This window comes from Cibotium barometz, chromosome 10, assembly GCF_041138505.1.
Source record: "Cibotium barometz isolate CiBa-2024 chromosome 10, ASM4113850v1, whole genome shotgun sequence".
In the NCBI taxonomy this organism is placed as follows: Eukaryota; Viridiplantae; Streptophyta; class Polypodiopsida; order Cyatheales; family Cibotiaceae; genus Cibotium; species Cibotium barometz.
Genome location: NC_141055.1, coordinates 3,901,276 through 3,918,198, shown reverse-complemented (window position 1 = coordinate 3,918,198; position 16,923 = coordinate 3,901,276). Strand labels below are relative to the sequence as shown.

Genomic DNA, 16,923 nt, shown 5'->3' with positions numbered 1-16,923 from the left:
TTGAAGAGTTGAGAAGTAAGGGCTTATGTTTTAAGTGCAAAGAGAGGTGGTCACCCGGGCATATATGTAAAACTAAGAAAGTTTTGGCCACTATGATTCACATGGATGAAGGGGAGGAAGCCAAGGATTCTCATGAGAATGAGAAGTTTGAGGATTATCATGAAGATACGCAAGATGAGGAGTCAAAAGAGAACCATTCATTTATAAAAAAGGATGATGAATTTCCATTTGATCCGAATGGTAAGTATGATGGACACATTGTGTGTGATCGACATGACATCCCAAAACTCTAAATTTTTTGAATTTCAACATGTATTTACTCTATATCTCAAGAGCTAAGGGCTGGTTGCAAGGGCTCAAGTACCCTAAGATTGGTGGGATCCATCAATGCAAGAGTTACATTCTAGTGGATTCGGGGAGCACTCATAGCTTTGTCAATCACAAATATCTTAACTCTCTCAAGGTCACTCCAATGGAGTTGCCCATAACCTTCCAAGTACAAGTGACCAATGGTGAAGAGGAGAAAACTAGGATGGCATGCCCTTCTACCAAGGTGGTTTTATCCTCTTCATAGACTTGGGAAGGTGATCTAGTGGTATTGGCCATGGGTCCTATTGATGTGATAATGGGGTGTGATTGATTATCATCACTTATAGTGACTTCTATATGAATCTTCAACAAGGGATCATGAGCTTTGAACATCATGGACAACAAGTAGTACTTGTTGGAAATCACTCAAAGAAGCTCTCTTTGTTCACCTCAAAACAACTAAAAAAGAAACTCAAGACTCTTGACACCATCTATGTGTTGCATTTGGCCCAAGAAGAGATGGAAAGTGGTGGAAATCACATGGATAAAGACATGGCATCCCTTCTTAAGAAGTTTGAAGACCATTTTCAAGTGCCAAAGAGTTTTACCGCACGAGGAAGATTGATCATTTATTGTACTTGAACCAAATGTAAAGGCCATTAGCAAGCCTCCCTACTATCGACTGTCCAAGGCAAAAAGAGAAGAAATGGCTAAGCAAGTACAAGATCTACTTTCCATGAGTCTTACTCAAACCTCACAATCTCCATTTGCTCCTCCCATTCTATTAGTGAAGAACAAGGATGGGACTTTCCGCATGTGCATTGACTATCATCACTTGAATAAGGTCACTATTAAAAACAAGTACTCTATTCCACACATTGATGATCACTTCGATGAGCTCAAGTGAGCGCAATTCTTCACTAAGATTGATTTGAGAACATAATACCATCAAATAAGGATGAAGGAGGGTGATGAAGAGAAGACCGCATTTAGAACTGAAAGAGGATCGTTTCATTTTAAGCCCTTTGGGCTAACAAATGTACCAACCACTTTCCAAGCATTGACAAATAGATTATTGGCTCCTTTTCTATTCAAGTTTATGCTAGTATTCTTTGATGATATATTGATATATAGCAAGAACAAAGAGGAGCATTTGTTTCATCTGAAGCAAGTATTTGAGGTGATGAGAAAGCACAAGTTTTTTACAAAAGAGAGAATATGCACATTCATGGTACATTAAAAAGTGGAGTATCTTGGACACTTGGTGGGAGAGATTGGTATAAGGGTGGATCCAAAGAAAATGGCATGTGTCAAAGATTGGCCAACACTAAGCAATTCAATTAAACTAAGAGTTTTTGGAATTATCGTCTTTCTATAGGAGGAGAGTTATGGAGCACTATGCATCGATAACCACACCTCTTATCGGTCTTTTCAAGAAAGAAGCTTTCTTTTGAGATTCCATTACCAATAAGAGTTTCAATGAACTCAAAGCTTTACTCACTTCAACCCCTATTCTTGTGTGCCGTGAATTTTCAAAGACTTTCTATGTGAGAGCGGATGCAAGTGGAAGGGAACTTGGGACTGTTTTATATCAAGAGCATGGAGTCATTGCATTTGAGAGTAGAAAGCTTACCGACAAGGAAATGCGATTGCATGTTTATGAGCAAGAGATACTTGCTATCCTTCATGCCAGCAAGAAGTGACATCATCATCTTTATGGTGTCCATTTCAAGGTGAGAAGTGACCATAGAGAGTTGAAATTTTTCTTATCCCAAACGAATCTCTCTCCCAAGAAAAAGAGGTGGCTGGCCACTCTTCAAATTTATGATTTTGAGATATCATATATATTGGGCGAGAACAATGTGGTATCAGATCCATTGTTAAGGATATGGACCTACACTTTGACATTAATCATGGAGGTTTATAGTGATTGGATTAAAGGGATTCAAGAGGAATATCTTTTAAATGAGGGAGTTGTTTATATTTACAAGAAATTACAACAAGGTGATCATGAAGATTTCCCTCCTTATAAGCTTCACAATGACCTCTTATGGTACAAGGATAGAGTGTATCTTGCTTCCACTTCCTCCTACATACCTAAGGTGCTTCATGAGATGCATGTTTCTCCACTTACGGGTCATCTTGGTGTGCTAAAACCTATGACAAAGTGAGAAAGAGTTTCTTTTAAAAAGGCATGTGAAGTGATTGATGTCAAGAAGTTTGTGATGAAATGTTCATGTCAAAGGAACAAGGATAGTCATCAACTACTCAGTGTTTTACCCATTTCAAATGGGAAGTGGACCCACATCTCTAGGGATTTCATTACGAGTCTTCCGAAGACTAAGCATAAATGGAATCATGTGGTCGTTGATAAGCTTACCAAATCAGCTCACTTCATTGCTTTTAAGACTACATATAGAGCATCTCAAATCACCAAACAATTCATGGAGAATGTATTCAATATACATGGCTTGCCACTTAACATAGTGTATGATAGAGACACTAAATTCATGAAAAAATTTTGGAGATCTTTGTATGATAACATGGATACCCAAATTACTCCATCTACAGTCTATCATCCTCAAATGAATGGTCAAATGGACTTAACCAACAAGTAGCTTGAGATATATTTGAGGTATTATTATCATGACATAAAATCTTCATGAGATGAATGGCTATATCTTCAAAATTTTGCTATAATTCTAGCAAGAATTTGAGCATTGGGATGTCTTCCTTTGAGGCTCTTTATGGGTATAAAGTGCATGTGCCATTTCCATAACCTTCCAAGAAGACAAAGTGGGCAACCCATTCAGTAAAAAAGAGTTGGAGAGAATGAGACAACTTCTTCAACTATGCAAGGATAATATGAAAAAAGCCCAAGAGATTATGAAGGCTATTGCGGATGAGCACTGTGAAGTTTCAAGAAGAAGATACGTACTCTTGAAGCTACAAAAGAGCCGCCCACACAACACACTGAAGGATTCTACCAATCCTAAGTTTGCTCACAAGTACTATGGTCTCTACTTAGTACTACAAAGGGTTGGTGATTTAGCTTACAAGCTTGACCTCCCTTCTTCTATAAGAATCCATAATGTATTCCATGCATTTATCTCAAAAAGTATATGGGTTCTATCCATAGATGGAAGAGCTTCCACCTATGGATAAAGAGGGAGAAATCATTTATGAGCCGGAGAGGACTGTGAAAAGAAGAATAAGAGAGTCGAGAAATAGAAGCATAAAAGAGTTCCTTATCAAATCAAATCATTTACCCTTGGATAAAGCTACATGGCAACCACTTTCGTATGTGCAACAATAAGGTCTATCTATGGAAGATGTTTCTTGACCATATGTCATGATTCCTATGGACTTTTTGCCTCTTATGGAAAGAAACACATTCTGTAATTTTCTAGACAAATTCTACAAAGACGATTTTGAGAGTCTCTTCTCTATCTTAATGGATTCCAATGGCTATTACGATGGAGACTTATAATGACAAGATGTTTTGACATTGTACATAACTCATTTGCAATCCATTTCAAGGTATTTTCATGAATGAATTACAAGGGATTTCAACTATGACATAGAAATCTGGATTGAAGTTTTCTAAGAATTAATTGAAGACTTATCATTTTCTTAGAGACTTTATTCATGGGACCATACAAAAGACTACGAACATTTCTTTTCTTATACTTGGAGGATCTAGTTCTCTATGCTATTAACATAGCTACTTTTGGAATCTTTCCAGTTACTTTTATGGTCTTATGGGCATGACGGAACCTTCACGTCCCATTGATGTATAATTGTATATATGATAGACTTTGAAGACAATCTTTGGAAAGGGATGGTTTATAATGAAGAAGTAACTTCATTAGCTAGATTTAGGGATTATGGTCATGGGCTCAAGTATAAAAGAGAATTCGTGGGCCACTATTGTATCTTATGGTCATTTGATCATTTTGGAATCTTGGAGCCTTTGGCTTTCTTACTTTGGCTCATGGAGATGAGCGTTGCAGACACGTCTACTTTGTGTTCATTTGTGTACTGACATGATTAAGTGATAAAATGAATGAATGTATGAATGTATGCACTATGTTGCATTGACCAAAGTGGAGTTGCCGAATGGACGCTTCATCATTAACTAATGATGTGGGCTTGTAATGAATGCGCCTACTTGTACGAGTCCTAGATACAATTGTTTGCCTCTTGCAAATGATTATATCTACCTCACTTTCACACATACACACACACTCTCTCTCTCTCTAACAATGAAAACTCTCTTTCTCTCTCTCATTCAGATGCACCATTTGTGAAAAGACTTTCATCTTCATCCCCGGGTGTTATGTGCTCTGCAGGAGGGATCAAGTGTAATTGAGAAATATAAGAATAACATGTGCTCTGCAGGAGGGATCAAGTGTAATTGAGAAATATAAGAATAACATGTACTTATCGTAACACGCGAGTGATTTGTGTGGCTACAAACACTGTTTTGTAATGGTGTTAGCGACCTATATATTTTTTAGGCTTGCGACATTCTAAAACAAGGTGGGTGAGGTGGAGTGCGGTGGGGTAACACAAAAACAAGTGAAGTGCTTTTCTTAGAAAGAGTGCTTCCGGGGTTTTCGCCACTCAGCTGGCCATGCGTTTTTTTCTTTTTTTCTTTTTTTTTTCTTTTTTTGGGGTCTATATATGACACAATCAGCAGACCAGTTTTGAGCCAGAAAAAGAGAGCAGCAAACGTATTGCAAAAACAGATGCTGAAAGCCCGTGAGTTGGTTTTCTTTCTCGTGAGTTGGTTTTCTTTCTTTAAAAAAGCACAAGCAGCTTCATACGTATGTATCAAGGAGATTTTGGCTTGGGCGCAAGTCAGCGTTAGTGAAGCTCTACATCCTTGCTAAGGTAAGTTGGCTGTCACATTTGTTCTGTCAGCACAGACTTTGAGAGTCTGGACGTTAACAGAAGCTTTGAGCAATTAGGTGGCATCATCAACTCCTCTTTTACTCATCACAGTCACCTCCAAACAATAACTGTTTACAAGATATGAAGAGTACAACTGTCTCCCATTCTAGCCCTCTATGAAGCTTTCTCGGCAAGCTGAGATCTTCTCAGACCCCAGAATTGCCTTGGACGTAAACCATTCTTGACAGCTTTGAATAGCCAACCCATGTGAGATTCACAGACACTGCAGTCAGCAACTGTCCAAGAATAACTGCAAGATAATTTTAGAAGGTCAGTAATATGGACAAGCAAAGTCCGCCGGATATTAAAAACTTTTTACATCCTTGAGGACCTGAGTCCAGCAGTTTTATTTTTTGTAAGAACCTGCCTATTCAAACAAGAACTTTTGCATCTTTTTCTCTGATCAAACATTATGAAGGAGCTTTTACATACCCAGGAAACCAGCTGTGCAATATCTCTGATTGCCCCTGCAAAATTAGTCCACGTGCCTTACAGAGAGTCAAGGTTTCATGCACGTAACCAGAGTCATTCACATAAGCACCCATTGGTCCATCAGATGACATTACAAGCATATCACTCCGTCTTGCTACTACATTCTGCATAGTGAAAAGAAGAAAAACCCCAGTAAGGTCGTCACAAAAGAAGAAAACTGTTTAAACTTTCCTGACCTGAAGCAGTGAAACAGCCCAGGTTCATATCTCCAATCACACCCAAAAAAAATAAAGATCACAAAATATTGCTCCAGCATAGACATAAAGAGACACCTCTACTAACAAAATTCATACTATACACTGAAGAGTTATACCTGTGACCTGGTGTCATGACACTCCGAGCTCCATTTTTAAAATGGGCACGCAACAAACAAGGTATGTGAGTTTTGTCGGCTCAAGCCTGATTTGTAGGAAATACATGATTCCTCGAGTGCACTAAACAAATGCAATACAAATACACATACAAGAACAAGACACATGATCTGGCTGCTGGCGGTTCACCGCCCAACCATGGCTCTTATGGAGCACCCCCAAGCCATGAGGCTAGGCCGATTACGACATCCACCCCTCTGAGGTGACCGCATGGACCAAGGTCAAGGCCTTGCTTGGGTCATGACCCTCCTTTCAAGGAATAGTCACATATGAACACATGCCCAAGGGGTGGTCAAAGGGAAGGCAAACAAGAGCATTTTCCACCAAGGGTTGCCCAAGCCACACTTGTCACCGGAGAAGGGTAACTAGAAAAGTGCTGGTTAAAAATGTCCTGGACTCTAAAGAGGCTGGCCGCAAATTTGTCCTTGAAGGAGGTGCCAAGCTTGCAGAGCAGGGTCCTCTAAGAAGATCAACAAGGGCCATGGGCTGCCACAAGTGGAGGCTGAAGCGGGGGGCTAGAAGTCTCTCCATCTCTCCCCTGGGCTTCAGGCCACAAACATCAAGCTTGCCGGACAAAGCTATGCTCTACACCACAAGATCAATGATGCCCACACCCCCTTTCTGGGGAGGCTGGACTATCACATTCCAAGCTACCTTGGCTTGAGTCATCCTGCCATTACCTCCTACCTACAAGCAGTTGCAAATGAGTCATTGAACCTAGTCGATGCAGGACTGCAAAAACTTAAAAGGCCCAACAAGCAGCCGCAGACTTCAGCCCTTCCTCCCCGACTTGATTCATGATACTTAGACAGGTTTTGTTTAGGATCCGAGCATTCTCGACATCATCTCAATTTCTGGGAGGCAACAGCTTCGGCCAGGATCTAGCAGCAAGATCTCATTGTGCTTCTTTTGGATTTTGACTCTTGAGAAAGCCTGTGATAAGAGTTGATTGAGGCTTTCTGGAGGGCATGATGTGCCGGATGGGTTTTCTGGAGGAGTGGATCCGTGGTGTTTCCGGACTTTACTCGGCCTCTCACAATCAGGTTCTAATTTAGGGAGCCAGAGGTGATAGATTTCCCATCTTTCACTTGGTCCGGCAAGGCTGCCCTCTAGCATCCTATCTCTGTCTATTTGTTGCCGCGGCCATGAGCAGTTTTCTCTCAGCTCAGGAGACTAAGCTCTAGGGATTGCGTCTCCCCATCTGTGCAAAGGAGGAGCTACTAGAGTTTGCAGATGACACAGCAGCATACTTGTCAAGAGATGTGGGGAATCTTCAGAGATTTATAGAGGCGATAAGAGATCTTTTGTTGTGCATCAAGAGCGCAGATCAACTGGCACAAGTCGTGTGGATTTTGGGTTGGCTCTCCACCTAGCATCCAGTTAAGGCTTTCAAGTGGATCCGAAGGGGCACTCCAGTCCGTTATCTTGGATGCCAGGTGGGCATCGAACTCTAGTATAGAAGCATTCGGAAGAAGCTTCTATACTAGAGTTCAGCAAGGCTTTCCTTAGCCGATCGAGTGGTGGTGGCGAACCAGATTCTTCTTGCCATGATGTGGCATATTACTTCTTGCTGGGCCTTCTCCCCAGCCTGCATCGTTCAGATTCAGCGGTTGATCCGCAACTTTCTGTGGGTTTGCAACAACGAGAGGCGTGCCCGGCCAAGTGGCCTAGAGAGTGATCATACAACCGCGCCATAGAGGGGGCCTAGTTATCATCGACCCCACCATTCAAACCTAGGCCTTGTTGGGCAAGTTGGTTCTTAGAGGACTTCTTCAAGGCAGTGAGCCATCAAAGGATTTCTTCCTGGCCAGGACATCCGACCATACACCGACCCCGCCCATCCGCGCCATAGAGGGAGCCTAGTTATCATCAACCCCACCATTCAAACCTAGGCCTTGTTGGGCGAGTTGGTTGTTAGAGGACTTCTTCAAGGCGGCAAGCCATGAAAGGATTTCCTCCTGGCCAGGACATCCGCCCATACACCGAGTCTAGGGAGCCTATGATAGTGTTGATTGGGGCTTTCTGGAGGGCACAATGTGCCGGATGGGTTTTCCATAGGAGTGGATCCATGGTGTTTCCGGACTTACTTGGCCTCTCATAGTCAAGTTCTCATTTAGGGAGCCAAAGGTGACAGATTTTCCCTCTCGTGCTCAGCCCGGCAAGGCTGCCCTCTAGCATCCTATCTCTGTCTATTTGTTACCAAGGCCATCTCTCAACTCAAGAGACTAGGCTCCGGGGATTGCGTCTCCCCATCCGTGCACAGGAGGAGCTACTAGACTGTTCCCAAATGACACATCAACATACTTATCAAGAGATGTGGAGAATCTTCAGAGATTTACAGAGGCCATAGAGATCTTCTATCGCGCATCACGAGCGCAAATCCTAGCACAATTCATGTGGATTTTGGGTTGGCTCTCCACCTGGTGTCCAGTTAAGGCTTTCCAATGGATCCCAAGGGGCACTCCAGTCCGTTATCTTGGATGCTAGGTGGGCACCGATATCTCCCCAGAGCAACACTTAGCCCCTCTTCTTCTGAGCATTCAGAAGAAGCTTCTATACTAGAGTTCAACGAGGCTTTCCTTAGCTAGTCGAGTGGTGGTGACAAACCACGTTATTCTTGCCACCATGTGGTATATTACTTCTTGTTGGGCCTTCTCCTTGGCATGCATCGATTGAGTTCAACGGTTGATCCGCAACTTTCTGTGGGTTTGCAGCAATAGGAGGCCTACCCATGCCAAGTGGCCTGGAGAGTGATCATACAGCCGTGCCACAAAGGGGGCCTGGGCATCATCAACCCCGCCATTCATACCTAAGCCTTGTTCGGCAAGTTAGTTGTTAGAGAGGACTTCTACAAGGTGGTGAGCCATGAAAGGATTTCCTCCTGGCCAAGACATCCGCCCGTACACCGAGTTTGGGGGGCCCTTGGCCGTAGAGCATTACATGGATCTTCACGGAGATTCAATCTCGTGGCTTTAGCCCAACTTTTGAGGACAAATTTGCAACCAGCCTATTACGAGCTTGCGACCACCACAGGCCAGCCCTCCACCAGTCTGTTCTGGTAGCCTCCGAGGAGCGTCTTTGATGGCCCTTGATTTGGAACCCCTTGATTCGTTAACCTAGTGGTCACATGCTAGGGGCTCGACCTCATGTACCTTGGGGAGGCATGAGCCTTGCTAGGTCCCTTGGAGATTGGCTTGCATTCAAAACAACTTCCCTTAGTGGCTCGGGATCCGGGGTAGAGACAGACTCAGCCTCGACATCGCCCCTGCCATTCCTCCGGAGTAGCTGATCCTAATCCCTGACCCTATTCCCCGGCAATGGCTGGGATTGTTTACCGGGCATGATATTCTCCTGGTAGTTCATGGCGCGGATGAGAACTCCAAATTGCTCACTTTTTCAATTGGACTTCATGGCAGATTAGTGAGTTCAGAGCCCCCCTTGGAGAACTTCAGGGGATGCATGTTAGAGAGGGTGAGGGTGATCGGCTTTCATGCACACGAGTGGCACATAGACTTGTCAGAATGCACAACGAAAATGAAGACAATTGCTGTAGAGAGCAATGCACAGATGAAAGAGAGAGAGAAGCTGTGTAACTCTGCTATATACACCACATAAAATCCCGGAAATGTACAAAATGGAGTGTGGGGGCAAGGGGCCATTTTATATGGCCCCTGGCTGCTGGTCAGCCAGCCCATAAACAGGCCGACAGTAGCCTGACTGCTCACGACCAGCAACAACATCACTCGCCCAGTATAAGTCCAATTGGCCATTACTGAGGAAGTGGTCAGGTAGCACCAAAGCAGTCGAGCAGCTCTTGAAGGCAGCCGACAACCCATACACACCTCCAGAAAAATAGGAAAAATATACGGAGAGTGAGGAAAAATGGGAAGACACTAAAAACGAGCAGGTACACCCACAACAGAGGCCTTGACCTAGTGTACAGACAAGAGATTACTGCTAACACCCCCTCTCAGCTCTTGGATGTGGAACCAACCCTAGTGAGCTACAGTGCCACCAGAGCATAGCCTGAGGTAGAGACTACGTGAAGAGGTCGGCCGCATTGTCCTCCGTCGAACAATAAAGAAATAAGATGTCACCAACCAAGATCTTCTCACGAACAAAGTGATATTGTATCTCTATGCACTTGGTCCGGGCAAGGAAGCCCAGGTTCCAAGCAATAGCGATACAGCTCTGGTTATCGCACTAAATGACCGTGGGCTCCTTCTGTGGAAACCCAATCTCGCCAAGTAACCTCTGCAGCCACACAACCTCGCAAGCAGCACCACAAGCAGCCCGGTACTCTGCCTCTGTAGACGACAAGGTAATAGTTGGCTGCCTCTTGCTGCTCCATGAAACAACTCCTGAGCCGAGGGTAAAACTGTAGCTTGATGTAGATCTCCTCGTGTCTGGATCTCCTCCCCAATCTGAGTCACTCCAATCTTGGAGTTGAACTCGGTCCTTCGTTTCTCCTCCAGTGGCGTAGAAGAGTCCAAGATCCTTCGTACCTTGCAGATACCGCAAGATCCGCAATCCTGCGTCCCAATGAGACTTCAATGGCGTCTGCATAAACGAGCTCAACACCCCCACAAGAAAGCTCAAGTCTAATCTGGTGTAAGCAACCAGATCAATGAACCAACCAGCTTCCAGTACAGAGAGGCATCAACTGGCTCACAAGGATCATTAACTGTAAGTTTTGTGTTCGGGTCCATCGGTGACATGATAGGCTTGCAGTTCTCCATCCCAAAGGCCTCAAGCAACTCATGGACATACTGTTGCGGAGAGACGAAGAACCCCCTCTGGGTCTGCCAGATCTCCAATCCCAAGAAGAAGTGGAGTAAGCCTAAATCGATCATCTCAAACTCCTTTGACAAGGCAGCCTTCGTCGCTGCAATGTGCTCCACATGACTGCTAGTGAGAATGAGGTCATCCACATAAAGGATGTTCAACGTGACCATGCCCCGTTCCCCAAAGAGATATAAGTTAGGATCTACAACCGATCTCTGAAATCTAGTCCATAGAAAGAAGGAATCAATCTTCCGATTCCAAGCCCTGGGAGCCTGCTTACGACCATACAAGGCCTTCCGCAACTTGTGAACCATCCCTTTTGATCCTGGAACCTCAAAGCCTGGAGGCTACTCAACAGACACCTCCTCCTGCAGGTCACCATTAAGAAACGCAGATTTCACATCCATCTGAAATACGGGCCACCGCTGAGAAGAAGCAAGAGTAAGAACGGTCCAAATCATGGTCATCCTCGCTGTCGGTGCAAAGGTATCCTCATAGTCGATGCCAGGCCGCTGAGCATAAACCTTAGCCACAAGTCTGGCTTTGTGTTTGTCCACCGACCCATCTGACGTATACTTGGTCTTCAAGACCCACTTGACACCAATGACAGACCGTTTCGATGGCCTGAGAACCAACTCCCAATTTTATTCTTCTCTAAGGCATCCAGTTCCACTTGCATGGCTTTCCTCCAAGTATCATGTGCTTGGGCTTCCTTGCCGGAAGTGGGCTCTTTCCCACATGATACGAGACATCAAAGCATAGTTTACCTGTAAAAGCTCCACTGAATGACTTTTGTCACGAATTCTATGCAATCTTCGAGGTCCGTCCTCTGTGGTCCATTTGGAGGGAAGCTCCGTAACACCTAACTCCCGTAGAGTGTCTACCAACCACCTGGGTACTCCAACAGAACGCGGAGCCATCTCTAGCTGCGGGAGCTCATCTCCAACCACGGGCTCAACCTCCTCAACTGACTGAGGCTATCCAGCTCAAACAATCAACTAGGAATCATCATCAAAATCATCTGGGTCTCCAAGAAGTGGCAGCTCATCAACAGTGGAAACTGGAACATGCTCATCAAAAACCACATCTCTCTGACGACGACCTCGTTCTTCTCTGGATCATACAACCCATATCCCTTGGAAATTGAGTTATATCCCACAAAAACAAGCTTTTGGGACTTTGAGTAAACCTTCCCCCTCTGCTTCTTTGGAATGTGAACATATACATCACTCCCAAACACACGGAAATGGGAGAGATCTGGTTTCCTTCCGGAATACACCTCAAAGGGAGTCGTGGTCGGGTACTGAAGTCGTCAGAGAACGGTTGAGGATATGGACAGCCATAGCCACAGCCTCTCCCCAAAGTGGACGAGGAAGATCACAATGCTCCAACATCGTCCTCGCCATCTCCACCACAGTCCTGTTCTTACGCTCAACTACTCCATTCTCTAAAGGCGAACCTGTATTGGCTAGCTCCCGCTTGATGCCATGTTCCACACAAAACTGCACGAATGCATTGAAAGAAAACTCTTCTCCTTTGTCAGCCCTAAGACTCTTTATCTGCAAGGCCAGACTCTTTCTCCACCATCACATGCCACTCCTTGAACCGAGCAAAAGCTTGGTCCTTCTGTGAAAGAAAATGAATCTACTACAATTATCAATAAGCAGCATAAAATACAAAGCGCATCCACATTCAAGTGGCCAAACTGAAAGTGCCACAAGTCACCATTCTGAGAGCCTGCTGTCAATGATGAGAGTGCTGAGAGTTTGTATATACCATTCTCCACTTTGCCTTCCCAAACAACCTGGCCAATCTCTTGGTCCCGTAGAGCAACAGAATGCTCCTCAACTCCACCCGGAAGCCAGTCTTACAAACCTCATGCACTAACAATAGATGAAAACCAAGTGCGGGGATGTAAAGAACACGAGAGGAATGCTTCCCCCCTCTGCCATCGAGAATGATCTCCATCCGGCACTCACTGTGAATCAGTATGGTGGAATTGTCACCAATGAAAATGTGACCTGATTGCCGTTTAAGATCCTAAAAGAAGTCACGGGAAGGAGTCATGTGCCTGGAAGCACCACTATCAAGAATCCACTCCCGAGTATGCTTGGCGGTGAAGCCAACTGCCTCCTCGCTCGAAGAAGATGAAGCATCGGTGTCTAACATCTCCAAGTGCACAAAGGCTGGAGTCTTTGCAGCTCAAGCTAAAGAATCAGCACTCTTTCCAATAGTGGCTTTTCTCGCCACAATCGTTACAGGTCCACTCAGCCTTCAATTTCTCACGGTTTGAATTGGGCTTCTTCTCAGGAGACTTCTCCGATGAAGACTTCCCTTTGCCCTTGTTGTTGTTGTTATCGCCTTTCGACTGCTGGCCAGTCAAGGCCTCAAAACCTCCGCCCTATGGAAGGTTCGTAAATTGCTCTTCCAAGTCTAAGACCATTGGCACAAGCTCCTCCCGTGTGATGGTGCTAAGCCTGCCACTGGTGATCAAAGAGGAGGAAAAGGCTGAGTACTGCGAGGGCAAATGGGACAACAACGCCATGGCCATATCCTCTGACGATATCTCTTTCCTGACCTGGAGAACCTCCCGCTGAAGAGCCTACCCTTGTTGATGTGCCCCCGCATCGTCAACGACTTTGCAAGATTCATCACCCGCATCTAGGTCCTAAACTTCCAAGGAGATCCTCTTCATGGGTGATGCCCTGTTGTATAGAGAAGCCAAATGCTGCCAAATCCCTCTGGCTAGCGTCATATGCTTTAAATGATTGATCACTTGTGGTGTGCAATTTAGGAAGATGAAAGAACAAACGCGGGCATTAACACGATCCCATAACTGTGCATGTGCCTCCCGTTCCTTCCGTATAGAGGGTAACTTCCCATCTTCCAACTCTGGCCGTGGAACCCCAACAACAATGAAATCAGCCAAGTCATAAGACTCCAAAACAGACTCCATCATTACCTTCCATATGCCATAGTTGTTCCCATCCAACTGTCAGTCCATTGGGAACGTGGGGAGTGTTGGGATCTTCACGTGCTTCTCAGCCATCTCAAGCAAATCTGCCAAGATTAATCACTTCTTATAAAATAAGAACTAATCTTGCACTGTTTGCTCAATTCTTGGCTCGAAAATGATTAACACAAATCTCATTGCTAATCTTTTCAAATCTAAAAATTAGCAAATCTAAAAATTGTGTAAGTCAATTCCAAAAATGATTAACACTAATCATGATCAAGAAAATCCATTCTAAAAAATTGGATTACAATAATCCGAAAATGATTATCATTAATCATGATCAAGAAAATGCATTTTGAAAACTCGATTAAGAATAATCCAAAAATGATTAATCATCAAATCACCTCCTAAACAAAGATCTAAGCTAAGGGCTCTAATACCAATTGAAATGGAGTGACCATAAGCTGAGATTTGAGACAAATCATTATGTTGAGTAACATGCAATCAGCAAGAAATCATACACATGATTTAGCCTGTTACCAAAAGATGGAAATAGCCTTCCATTAGCAGCTCTAGGCTCCAATGTACATTCGAAGAGTCATATGATCAAAAGTATCAAAAGGTACAATAGTAGTGCATGAGTCCCCTTTTATATTTGAGCCCATGACCAAGGTCCTAAACCTAATCTAAAGTTGTTGCTTCATTACAGAAGATTGACCTCTTTTTGTGGTTGCTGACACATAGGAGTTTGGCGGTTGGCACGTGGTTGGCCATTGGTGGTAGACCAAGTGCACGTTCGAGATGGGCCACCATCCCCAAGAATTTGGCGGTAGACCAACAACACGTCCAAGATGTGGCCACCATCCCCAAGAGCCTTAGGCGACATTGTCTTTGGGATTTCCCGAAGGCTCAATAGGTTTGGTGTCACCGTTTGGTCCCTTCACCAGTCTTGATCAGTGTTTAATGCACTAAGCGGAACCAAGGTGTGATGAATGGGGATTTTCCACAGAAGAAAACTGAAGCATTTGCCGGCAAAGTTTGGCCTAAAAGATGGCTTCTGAGCATAAACAGCATGGGATTTTTATCATTTAAAGTGACTTATAAGGTCTATAAGTCAATGTGTTCACACATTATTAAAATATGGCTGGACTTATTATTATTTTGGGCACGCTTAGGTGGACAAAAGAAGGCGCCTACATGAAATTTGGACATCGAGCCAAGAAAAGCATAAAGTTGATATTTTGGGCCAACCCAGCTATTTTTTAGCGCACCCAGCCTCTTTTAGCAGGAAAGAAAAAAGCACAAGGCCAATATAGAGCTGGTCGACTTTATTAAAGTAGGGAGGTGCATGAGATCAAGGCGGGTAGCAGCTTTTGGATTTCTCTCCTCCTCCTTTCAACGCTGGTCGTATAGTAGTCGCCTTCTTCTCCTAGCTACCTTGCGCTGGTCGTTCAGGTGGGCTGCTCCTCATTCGTGGTTCTCTCTCTCGCTTCAATGCTGGCCGCACAGGTACTAGCTGACGGCAATTGGATTCTCTCTCTTATGCGCTAGAAAGCACAAGCGGTAGCTGTTGGTATTTCTTCTTCATGAGACGCCTTCTAGCCACACTTCTGGGGCTGATTTGGAGGAATATGAGATAGTTTTTGAGAGCTCTTCTGGGGCTGTTTTGGAGGAATATGAGATAGTTTTGAGAGCTCTTCTGGAGCTGATTTTGAGGTTCCGTTTTTGGACTGTTTTGCCTCGAGTTCGCAACTGTTTTTGGCTCTGTACGAGGCTGTTTTATGGACTGTTTATGAGCTGATTCATGGGATTGTTTTTGAGATAGTTTTCGGATGGCTTTTTGGTGCTGTTTTTATCTAGGCACTATATAGATATGTGGGCAAGAGATTTGTTGATGATTTGTTGGAAAATCCGGTGTTGTATGCACCCGCACCTTGGTTTATTGGAAAAGCTTCTCTCTCAATAAAGAAGTTCCTACGGGGGGCCCACCCGGTTCGGCCCAGTGCGGTGTTTTCATATTGTTTATAGTTCTTCCGTTGTGTTTTCATGCTCTATCTGGTATTTGAAGTGTTGGTCTATTGTTCCGGTCCCTGATTTCGGTGACAGTTCCCCTCCGTCTTATAAAGGAGTTGTCCGCAACTATATAAGCCTGATACCATTGAAATATCCTTCAAATATAGCAGATGCACTACCAATCAGTAGCATTTCATAATTCTGACATTAAAGCCATAAATCCAGATCCACGATCCGAAGTCAAATACGGGCACAAGAGCCAATCGTATCAAGAAAGAAACTTTAATCATATCCCTAGTCAACAACTCTGATAACAACCAGACATAGGCACAAGAGCCAAGTGTGTCGGAAAAATATCCATAGATCCATAAGCCGAGTCAACAACTCTGATAATAACCAAACACGGGCACAAGAGTTAACTGTGTCCCAAATATTCATAAATCCATAAACGGAGCCAACAACCTTAATAATAACCAGACACAAGCACAAGAGCCAATTGTATCCCAAATATTCATAAATCCATAAGTAGCTTTAAGTGCCTGCAAAAAGAAAATAAGAAGAGTACATAGCCACCAAACATCTTGCCATGCCATTGGACTGCATAAGAGCACCACTCCTATGATCCATACGCATGCCCAAGCCAAACATACTTCACATGTCCGTATGGTTCACCATGGCAACAATCCTTCCATGATACATGCTTGCCAAGGTTTGCCCTTCCAAACCAGCTCCATATTCCAAGGATAAAATCTATGAATTCATAAATCTTTGCACCAAGCTGTCTACTCCTCATGACTGCTTCCACAAGCTCAATAGGAAAACTATTGGTCAATGTAGTCTCCACTTCTGATCTTTTCTCTATCTCATTGTTGGAAGAAAGCCTTTGCTTTGATACCACTGTCACCGAAATCGGGGACCCAAAACAATAGACCAACACTTCAAATACCACACAAAGCATGAAAACACAACGGAAGAATCATAAAGCATCAGCAAATCTCTTGCCCGGCTCATGAAGAAGAAATACCAAGAGCTATCGCCTGT

The 16,923-nt window shown here is 44.0% G+C and overlaps 1 protein-coding gene across 2 annotated transcripts in view; it reads right to left on the bottom strand.

The window, feature by feature from the left end:
• Window positions 1-5,061: 5,061 nt before the first annotated feature.
• Window positions 5,062-16,923, bottom strand: part of LOC147634448 (ATP-dependent protease La (LON) domain protein) — a 65,228-nt gene continuing 53,366 nt past the window's right edge. For both annotated transcript variants that reach the window (XM_086803512.1, XM_086803511.1), the window contains 2 exons: window positions 5,698-5,861; window positions 5,062-5,515 (listed from right to left, as the gene is read on the bottom strand). In XM_086803512.1, the coding sequence (XP_086659638.1) occupies window positions 5,380-5,515; window positions 5,698-5,861 (300 nt within the window). In that variant the 3' untranslated portion in view covers window positions 5,062-5,379. The remainder of the gene's footprint in view (window positions 5,516-5,697; window positions 5,862-16,923) is intronic.